The sequence below is a fragment of the Asparagus officinalis genome, chromosome 1 (assembly GCF_001876935.1).
Source record: "Asparagus officinalis chromosome 1, Aspof.V1, whole genome shotgun sequence".
NCBI classification, from domain to species: Eukaryota; Viridiplantae; Streptophyta; class Magnoliopsida; order Asparagales; family Asparagaceae; genus Asparagus; species Asparagus officinalis.
In genome coordinates, this window is record NC_033794.1 from 65,935,439 (window position 1) to 65,945,433 (window position 9,995).

Sequence of the window (9,995 nt, forward strand, 5' to 3'; positions counted from 1 at the left end):
TAACACCGTCAGTAATAAACTGTCATGTGATGAAAAAAAGACAAAAATGCCCCTCAAGTTCCAAAAAATTCACTAACACCGTCAGTAATAAACTGTCATGTGATGAAAAAAAGACAAAAATGCCCCTCAAGTTCCAAAAAATTATCTTCTATCATTTTCTCTTATTTGCAGGGTTAAAACTCCTCCTATTTCCTCGCTTCTTCCTCCAGACTATTTCGTATCCTCTTCCTCTAGCCTATTTCCTCCCTCCACCTCAGGCATAGATTCCTTCTCCCACTGCACAAATCTTTAGGCCAGAGCGAGTGCTCATCGTCGTCCTCTTACTATTACATTGTTGAGGTTAATTGATCGATGGAGATTAGATCTTTCTTCAATTTTGATTTGGGTTCAGTTTGTTGGTTTCTTTAAATTGAGCAGGGTTTCTTAATTTGGCGATAGTATTGATTCTCGGCAAGCGAAGTTACAATCGATTATGATTTTCTAGGTTGAGAGACATGTTAAAGAGAGGGGATTTGGGAGCAGGTTTCTGGTTATTTTGAGTTGATGATAATTTGCTGCTAAATGGTTGTGTTTATAAAAAAAATATTTATGTTTGATGGAAAAACTGGTTTTTCTCCCATTTGGAGATAAATAAAACTTAGCATATTGGGATAACATTTTAGACAAGAGAAGTCGCTGAATCAAGCAAGATGAGGGAGGTGACGGAGGAGGAGGAGAAGAAGGGTGGAGTTACTGGATTGGTTGTTGGAGGGCTGGACGATGGAGATTGGAGAGGCAGTTCGGGTGGGCTTTTAAAGGGTGTTTTGTAACTGAGATTTATATTTGGGGGCTTTTAATTATTGAGATTTAATTTGGGATTAATCTAAAAGGGCATTTTGGTCCATTCCCAATAATGTGTAACAACGTGAGGGGGGTTTACAGGAAAAAGTTCAAACTTCAGAAGGGTTATGTGAGACACCCCAAAGCTCAAGGGGTTAAGTGGAATAAACAAAGTTTATGGGGGTTATGAGCAACTCCCCACCCCACACACACACACAAAAAAAAAAAGATCAAGGGTGGTTAAGTGAAATCCACCCAAATAAAAAAAAATGACGTAGTAAGCCACTCACGACAACCAAGGTGATCATGGTGAAAACATCCTCAGTAATTTGGTCGAAAGGAAGATCTACCTACATTAGGCTATGATGTTAAAGTTAAACATCATCTTCAGGAAGCTTAGTGTGAAGTTGGTGGATGAGCATTCAAGGAAAGTCAAGTGGCTGGTTAAGAAAGTTGTTGCGGCATCAACTAAGGCATGTAAACAATTTCATCAAAATTTATTCTAAACTCATTGAATACAGCAATAATTTAATGTAATATATTTATGACCAAAAAAAGGGTACTGTTTCTTTATGTATTTACTGCTGAATCATTTATTATATTCATACTATTTTATTGATCCAATGTAGCTAATCAAGAATACATACTATTCTAATTGCATCTTCTAATAATTTTTAACTAATTTTAAGCATATCGATTTCATCAAAGTTTATTTTGCTTTTCACTGATTACAAATTCAATTTGATGCAAGTATTGATGAACAGAAAATTGCGCCATGTTTATTCATTAATTTACTGCTGAATCATTTATCACATTATTCTATTATATTGAATCCAATGTAGCTCAACATTTCCTTGAAAACACATTATATTTCTAATGTCCGTCTTGTCATTAATTTTAACTAATTATAAGCCTATTGATACTAACAGCCTGATACGTCGAATCCAACACCCCCAGTCAGTGATACTCTGGATATTGTTGCCAGAAAAGAAGGTACAAACAACAAACACCACCAAAATTTCAGACTTTGCAGGTTGATCATGATTTGAAAGTAAAATCACAGTGGTAGGAACCTGAATTTGATCCGATCTGCCGCCTTTGAGAACGTAATAATGCGCTTTGTGTCCGGCTTAGGTACTGGGAAGAGATGTTTTAGAATGTTCCCTATCCTTTCTCCAACCTGTATATTTCCAAAACCAGGATAGAAAAGTATAGCAGAAGGCTTAACTAGAAATCAAGCACCTTCCAAATTAAAATGCAGGTTATCTCAGCATGAGATAAATTGAAAGCAAATCACAATTTTGCCTACTTGAAAACAGTTAATTACAAAAAATTTATGCAGTGATCAATAGTCAATTTTGAAATACCTCATAATTTGTTTTAATAAACTAGCAACATATATATGTTAGTTTTTACATTATTTCGTCACTTCCTTCATCTTCTCTTTTTCTTGTTCTTTTTCTATCCTAATACTATAAACTCGCTTTCTCTTCTTTCTCTACACTAGATCATCCTCACCCGAAACCAAAATTCTCAACATAGATTTATGTTATCTCCAATATCCAAACCAGGGATACAATATCAAGATAAATAACTTGATTTCAGTTTGTAAAGCAATATTACGAATAATGATCAAGATAACTGCAATGATACAAGATAAATCCAAACCATAGATGGGATATTAAGATAACTGCAGTTTTCAGTTTACTTTTCATTCTGATTGTTTCTATGAATATTATGTAAACTTACTCCTACCACCAACTTTATCAAAAAGCCTTCCAGAAAATCTATTTCAAATAAAGATATTCTGTGATCACCAACACCAAGTAAACCCTATGAAAGATAAAAGAAACGTACATGTGGCGTGCCGCACAAAGGAAGGAGGCGGAGAGCGAAAGTATTGAGAATGATTAGGAGATTTAAAAAAGGTAAGTGTTGATAAATCTCAAACCAAAGCAGTCCGTGAATAGTTTGTTCAAGATATCTTTTAAGCATATCGAGTCAATATACAAACATAATAAAGAGCAATGAGCAAGTCAGAATGGTAAAATACCTTGGTTGATAAACTGTCGATAATCAAATGCGGGTATGCCTCGGGCATCGTTCCTAATTCCTTTTTGTCTTTAATACTATGTCTTGAAGTCTGAAAGTAAATTAATCATGCAGATAAGCATATATGAAGTTTTCAATTTGAAAAGATAAAAGAATAATAAAGAAAATAAAGTGAAATATGAGATGAAACATATCACGTACCACATCAGACAGACCAAAGTATGCAGTTGGACCATATGGCAAATGGCAAACAACTAAACTATTTGGGATGCCTTGCTTCTCATATACCAAAATAACATCTGTAAATTCGTGTGCACGACAAGATTCTATTATTTCTGAGAGCACCTGTAAAGGTATATTTCAAGAAATTAGTTGTTGGTACCTTTAAATTCAAATACAGCATAAGATTTATACTGATCTAGAAGGTAGACTCACACTATTCTCTATCCATAAGAAACAGAAGTACTAAAGTTAATGCCCAAAAAAAATAACAAACTTTAGGAGTTGTCAGCAAAATCAAAAAAATTAAATTAGGATTACAAATTATTATAGTATGCAATATGAATCTATTGGCAGAAAAATTAATCCTAAAAACAGTTGAATATACCTAAACAGTCACAAACTTTTAACTACAGTGCAGGCAAGTGCAATGCATCTGTAAGCTAAGAAATATTTCATGTTAAAACTAATTATAAGCATAGATTATTAACTTTAGATGGATTCTAGGTCTAGATTAATAAGATGTGATGTTGTACTTGATGAATTTTAATTAGTATACTTACAATACACATGATTTAAGAACATCACCACTAAATCATAACTAACTGGTGATCAAAATTTATTACTATCTCTTAGCTGACCATCATCTCTAAATTTGTCAGGATTTATCGTTGCTTTTTGTTAAATTATACTATTTAACATTCATGTGATACAATTTTCTAATCAATTAAAAAGACACATATCATAAACATTATCTTACATAATGCAAAATAATGAGTTACGTAGCACGTGTTTTCCAACATCGGTTAGGATTTGAAACAGATGTTATACAAGTCTTCTTCCCCAGGAAAACCCATATAAAAGAACATTCAGAGTATGCCAAATTGCAAATGGAGTTGAGAATTCCAGAAATTTCCACTATAAGAGATAATCACCAACATTGAGTGATTCATCATGTGCTCATTATTCAATGATGATGCAAGGATGGCCCAAGATTTAATAGGCACAGCAAGAAGTTTGAAAATCAGCTGATTTTCAACGTATCATACTCAATATTGTCAACACATTCTTGTTGAGCAAGATGTTCCTAAGATGATTTCAATGGACTACCTGCAGATGAAAGTTCCTCATCTCTCATTGAGTCATTGTGGACAACTGTTTATAATAACTTGATTTTTTTTAACTTCATTTACAAGAAATGAATGTTGTGCATAGACTTCATAAAAATCCTGAATAAATAAAATTGATGAAAGATAAAAGACTTTAATTCTTACAGCTTCTATTTTTTATTATACGTTTGAAGCTCATGTTTGCATTTCTTGCCATAGCTCTGGACCATGTTTAAAGAAAATAAAAGTTTACTACCAATATTTGAAGACAAAGGATAGAAACTAACAAGAAACTTAATATCTTTTGAGAGTACACAAACTTCAAAGCCAATTGTGACTTTGTGATAAGGATTCATATGGTAATAAAATGTTAGGTTAACTTGTGGAAAATATTTGTTAGCTTCAACCTATAAGGCTATAACTAGAGTTCCATATAATTGTGAGGATATTAGGTTGACATGCGCCTAAATAAACAGCTAGGCATGGCAATAGAAGGCTAAACTTAAGGAAGTGGAATTTATTTTTAATAGGAGATAGCATGATATTGGATAATAATCCAAGGAGCCAATATTGACAAAAAAATGTAAAACAAAGAAGAAATGCCAACCTGACCTCCACGATTCATTCTTGTTGAGTTTGGGAAGACGAATTTCAACTCCTAGGAAATTGACCATCCAAACTTAGCAATTCGATAGAAAATTTTCAGCAAAAGACTGTCTGTATTAAAGCATTAGAGCATATACACACCCAAAAAAAATCATACCTTAACAAACTGGACAAGTGGGGCACTTGGATCACGTGATGTGGTCAACAAAATTTTTGGGTCTCTAATAGATGCATTGGCATACTCATCATCGATGAGGTTCCTTGGCACTTGCATGATGCAAAAATAAAAAACTCAGCACCCACAAAATTCATAAATTCTTTAAATTATATTATTTAAACAATTGGAGTTATTGCCACCAAAACTCAAAAGAAACAAGTTGCAAGGAAAAGGAAGGTAGAGAACAGACATGAAAGAATAAAAATATTCGGACGATCAACACAAATGCATTAGTATACTTTGAAAGCAAGTGTATAAAAGACTAAAAATATCTGTATATTTCTCAGGAAAACAAAGAAATACGAAAAAGCTCACTGCCTACTGGTACACTAAGTTAATAAAAAACCACTAAATGCGTATTCAGATTTAAAAGCTTCAGGGAAGTTTGATCAATTGGCAATCTTACCGCAGAATACCATCTCATAAAGGGTAAATTACACTAAGCCCCCATGAACTTTCAATATTATACTAAATCCCCAAAAACTTTTGCAGAAAACCCCCATGAACATTCAAAATGCCTTTGTATGTTGTGATTTTTTTTCTTCTAATTTATGGGGTTTTCCTACAGAGCTCAGAAAGTTCATGGGGTTTTCTGCAACTCCAAGAAGTTAATGGGTTCATGGGGTTGCAAAACACTGAAAGTTCATGGGGGTTTACTGTAATTTGCCATATCATAAAATGTTCAATTCAAAATAACACTTTCAAATTAATTCAAAAAATTATCGTATATGCTACAATTACCTTAGTCAATGTCTCCAATGTACAAAATTTTCTCCTAAGATGCAGAATCAATTATATTTTCCAATCATTGGACTCATTTTCGGGTGTCATCAAATTGATTTATCAGGTGATACAGTCTAGCTTTACCAATTAAAATTGGTATAAGATTTAACATTTTTTAGAAGCTCAATGGTTTAATACAGGTATGTTCCCAAAAATAAAAATAAAATTAAACTTGTAAAATGACAAACAAAATTAATGATGAAATAAAATGTACCAGCGGTCTGCTCATCTTCAAGATCCACTTCTGCCCTGAGCTTTGCCTCTTCATTCCTAAGCTCAGTCGGAATCGGCTTTCCCTCTACAGGCCAAATCAACAACAACAACATTAAAAGCATCAGAATTTTTTTTAAAAAAAATTAGGGTTTTTCTGTGTTCCAAAAATCACCTTGAAGAGCTTGTCGAATCTTGCGCTTCTTTTCGTACCATTCTCGCTCCTTCCCTTCTAAGCTCTTCCTGTAGAGGTACTCTCTCCTCTGCTTCAGGTATCTCCTCAGCTGGCCTCCGTTGCTCCCCGACATCGATTATGATGAAGATGAACAAAATTTGAAACCCTAACCCTAAGACCTTTTTTCTTTTTTCTTTATTTTTTTTTTGTCTTTTTTCCTCCTCTCTTTTTTTGCATCCAAAATCTCTGCGGCTTAAACCCTAGTAATCGCTCGAAGAAAGAAGGCTAGTGCGCAAGGCCACTGACCCGCTTATAGCGGTGTGCTGAATCCTTGGGGGGGGATCCGTTACCCATTTTGCTTTATACGCTCGGTGCAGGCACGTTAACGGGTCCGGTTAGTGACTTATTTCTAAGAGGGTAAAATTCACAATCATAACATTCATATATTTTTCCCTTTAAAAGTGGGAGTTGGGGATGTTAGGGTATTCTCACTCGTCAAAGTATAGCCATTTGCCAACAACGAACATGTGTACTTATGCATGCAATGTTCCAATCAAATTGATGGTCAAGACCAGCAAGGATCTCGACTTAACCGACTCGTCGAGTCGACATCCCCTAATGTCGACTCGAAATGTGATACTTGTCGATCATCTTGTCAAAGATGACTCACAACGAGCTCACTCGACCAATTACTCGACGCCTTACGAGGTTGACTTGAAGGTGTTACTTCTCGACGAAGCCAAAGAACGACTTTAACCTCGAGCCTCTCCCACTAACAACATGTCAGCATCGCATTTAATGTTTGATAGACTTCATCATGCCTCTGGCCTCGATAGTTTTCATGACTTATTAGGCCACGTCGGCACCGTCATGCCCCCGATAACTTCTCATTTAATGTTGAGGTGATCTCTCCTCCACTCGCCAATCGGCACGTGTAAAGTAGGCACTAACGCAGCAGCCAGCCCATGCTCGCTCACCGCCATCCTGTGCTCGGCCAAAGTGTCCATTCTATCCTTATACCATCAGTATAAATGGAGGTATTATTCTAACATAAAGAGGACTTTTTCTCTGGGATCTCTGATCTAAAGAGAATTTTTTTCTGTAAATTATACTGCATTACACACAAGAACTCTCATAGTTCTTCATTTCTCCACTCAAGTTCACCAGCTGACTTGATCGCCGGAGGATCCACAGGGGAACCAAACCCCACCCTCTTACGAACTGTTACTTGTGCAGACTTCATCCACTCAACTCAGAACCAGATATTTGGCGAAGGAAGCGGCCCCTCATCAACTTCACCTAAATCATATTTTGACACTTAACATCAACAGTTTAGCACCCACTGTGGGGCCTTCTTTTTTTTCAAGACTAATCAGTCTCGCCCTGAAGGACTACATCAGAGGTACGTTATTCAAGCTTAGCTTGATAAAACAGCTCAAAAGATTTCTCAGTCCTTCCAACAACAACTCGCTGCCTTCACCAGCGAACTCCTTAGCCAGCTTCCATAGCCGCAACAAGCTACTCAATTGTTCCCCCTCCTTCTGAAGACCGGAGATCGGAGACTCATCTCCCTTCTGGAGCGTAGCAAATAGTCTAGCCTCAAACTCCTCATGTTGTTGCCAAGCAGCAGAGAGATCACGTCGAGTACGCGACCCCTCCACTACATCGGTCAACTCACCTCGAGGAACCTTGACGATGTCTCCTTCCTCATTCTGAAGCCACTGGCGAGACTCTTGGCCCTAGTCACCATAGGGATTGTGCCAAGGGAGCAGTCTCTAAGACTCTCCCTCACCACCATGCCTCTTCGGCACCCTTTGCTACCATAGGGGCCTCCGAATACGGTAGGGTGTACAGACCGATAGCCGAAGCCATTGGGGGGAACACCCCCTCTCTGATGATTTCACGAAATCCTCATGTGAGAAGTTTTCAAGATGCCTTACGTGAAAAAGTACAAGGTCGAGGGAGACCCCTCTGAGCATGTCCAGAACTACTATGATGTAATGAGTATACTCCAAGCATCGAAAGCAGTTATCTGCCGATACTTCCCTATTACTCTTTCAGGGAGTGCAAAGCTCTGGTGGAATGCTCTTGAGAAGAAGTCCATCAGCAGCTTTTAGCAACTCAGTCGGAAGTTCATCCACCACTTCCTGGCTGACACCAAGTAGAAGCTCCCCCCTCATGTGTTAATTTAGATGAGACAGAAGCCTGGAGAGAGCCTTCTAACATATTTTAAGAGGTTCCAGGCTAAGAGGCTGGAGGTCAACGACCTAGGGAGTGCGATCACTATGTTCGCTCTTGTAACTGACCTGCAAAGCAACAAATTGGCTGACTCACTTGACAAGAAGCCAGTTGCCAATTATGAGCAATTGATGGCCAAAGCTCATGGGTATAAGGATATGGAGGATGCCTGAGCTTACAAGGTGGTAGCCAAGGCCACAGAGACCTCCACAACCACGACTTCAACACCAGGCGCAGCACCGGTACCACGGGCACCAGCAACAACATCGGTGGCAGTGTTGACACCCAAGTCAGCTAGAGGCCCTCTCACAAAGCAGGAGTGGCCAAGAGACCTCTTGAGAGTCGACTCCTGCTCTAATCGGTCCAACAGGAGGGACTGACGGAGAGACTCGGCGTCGAAACCCGCTATCACTATCTTCAACACCTCCCTCACCAGAGCTCTCACCATGGTCCAAAAGGAGGGGCACTTCAAGGAGCCCGCTCCTCGAATGAGGATGGATCCTCGGAATCGAGATACCTAGTAGTATTGTCGCTATCATAGGGATCACGACCATCTCACCAATGATTGCCATATTCTGAAGAGGGATATTGGGGATTTGATTGAGAGGGGGTACTTGAAGAAAGTCATCTCTCAGAGAGACTGAAGGGAAGCTCCCCTAACCAAAGCAGATAGGAGATCTTGCTCGCGGTTGCCTTAACCTCAATCGCCTCAGGATAGCCAACCCCCAGAGCCCAGCCATAAGGGGGTCATCAACACATCAATGGTGGTCTCACCGCTTGAGGGTCGTCTAACAATGCTCGGAAGAGGTATGTTAAGTAGGCGTTGTGGATCGACCAGTGTGACAAGAGGTCGAGAGCGGGAGGAGCCCATCTCTTTTGGAGATGCCGACTTGAAGGGCGTTGAGATGCCTCATGACGACCCTATCGTCATAACAGCTAGGATCGATGGCTTCCAAGTAAAAAGGATCATGGTCGATACTGGAAGCTCAGTAGATATCTTATGTAGTCGACGCCTTCAACCAGATGGGCATCGACAAATCTCGGCTGCTCCCCTGCAGAGGACCCCTCATTTTCACCGGTCAATCTCTCCTACGTGAAGGGATGATTACTCTCCCCTTAACAGTCAGAGAGTACCCTAGGTAATCCACCATCCAAGTCCAATTCCTGGTGATGGATCTCAAGTCGGCCCATAATATCATCTTGGGTAGAACCACCCTCCATCTCTTGTGGACCATCCCTTTAAATTACCACCAAATGGTCAAGTTTACCAATTATTAATGGAGTCGGGATCACCAGGAGCAACCAACGAGAGGCCAGGTCCTGCTACCTGCTCTCGACTAAGGGTAAGGGTGCACAAGAGGCCCTATCTATTGAGAAGACTTGTCTCCAAATAGAGAAAACTACGGAGCAACAGAGGATGACACCGGTGGAAGAGCTCTAAGAGATAACAATTGACCAGCAGGGACTGAAGACGGTCAAGATTAGATCTAGCCTATTGGAGCCCTTGCGAGGATCATTGGCGGAAATTCTGCAGGCAAACGCTAATGTGTTCACCTGGAGTCCTGAA

General features: G+C 39.0%; 1 protein-coding gene across 1 annotated transcript in view; it reads right to left on the reverse strand.

The window, feature by feature from the left end:
• LOC109825383 (U3 small nucleolar ribonucleoprotein protein IMP4) overlaps nucleotides 1–6,469 on the reverse strand; it is a 9,389-nt gene extending 2,920 nt beyond the window's left edge. Inside the window, exons 1-7 of the mRNA XM_020392241.1 lie at nucleotides 6,191–6,469; nucleotides 6,020–6,103; nucleotides 4,963–5,072; nucleotides 4,807–4,857; nucleotides 3,073–3,216; nucleotides 2,873–2,962; nucleotides 1,893–1,999 (exon numbers count right to left, since the gene is read on the reverse strand). Of these exons, the coding sequence (XP_020247830.1) occupies nucleotides 1,893–1,999; nucleotides 2,873–2,962; nucleotides 3,073–3,216; nucleotides 4,807–4,857; nucleotides 4,963–5,072; nucleotides 6,020–6,103; nucleotides 6,191–6,323 (719 nt within the window). The 5' untranslated portion in view covers nucleotides 6,324–6,469. The remainder of the gene's footprint in view (nucleotides 1–1,892; nucleotides 2,000–2,872; nucleotides 2,963–3,072; nucleotides 3,217–4,806; nucleotides 4,858–4,962; nucleotides 5,073–6,019; nucleotides 6,104–6,190) is intronic.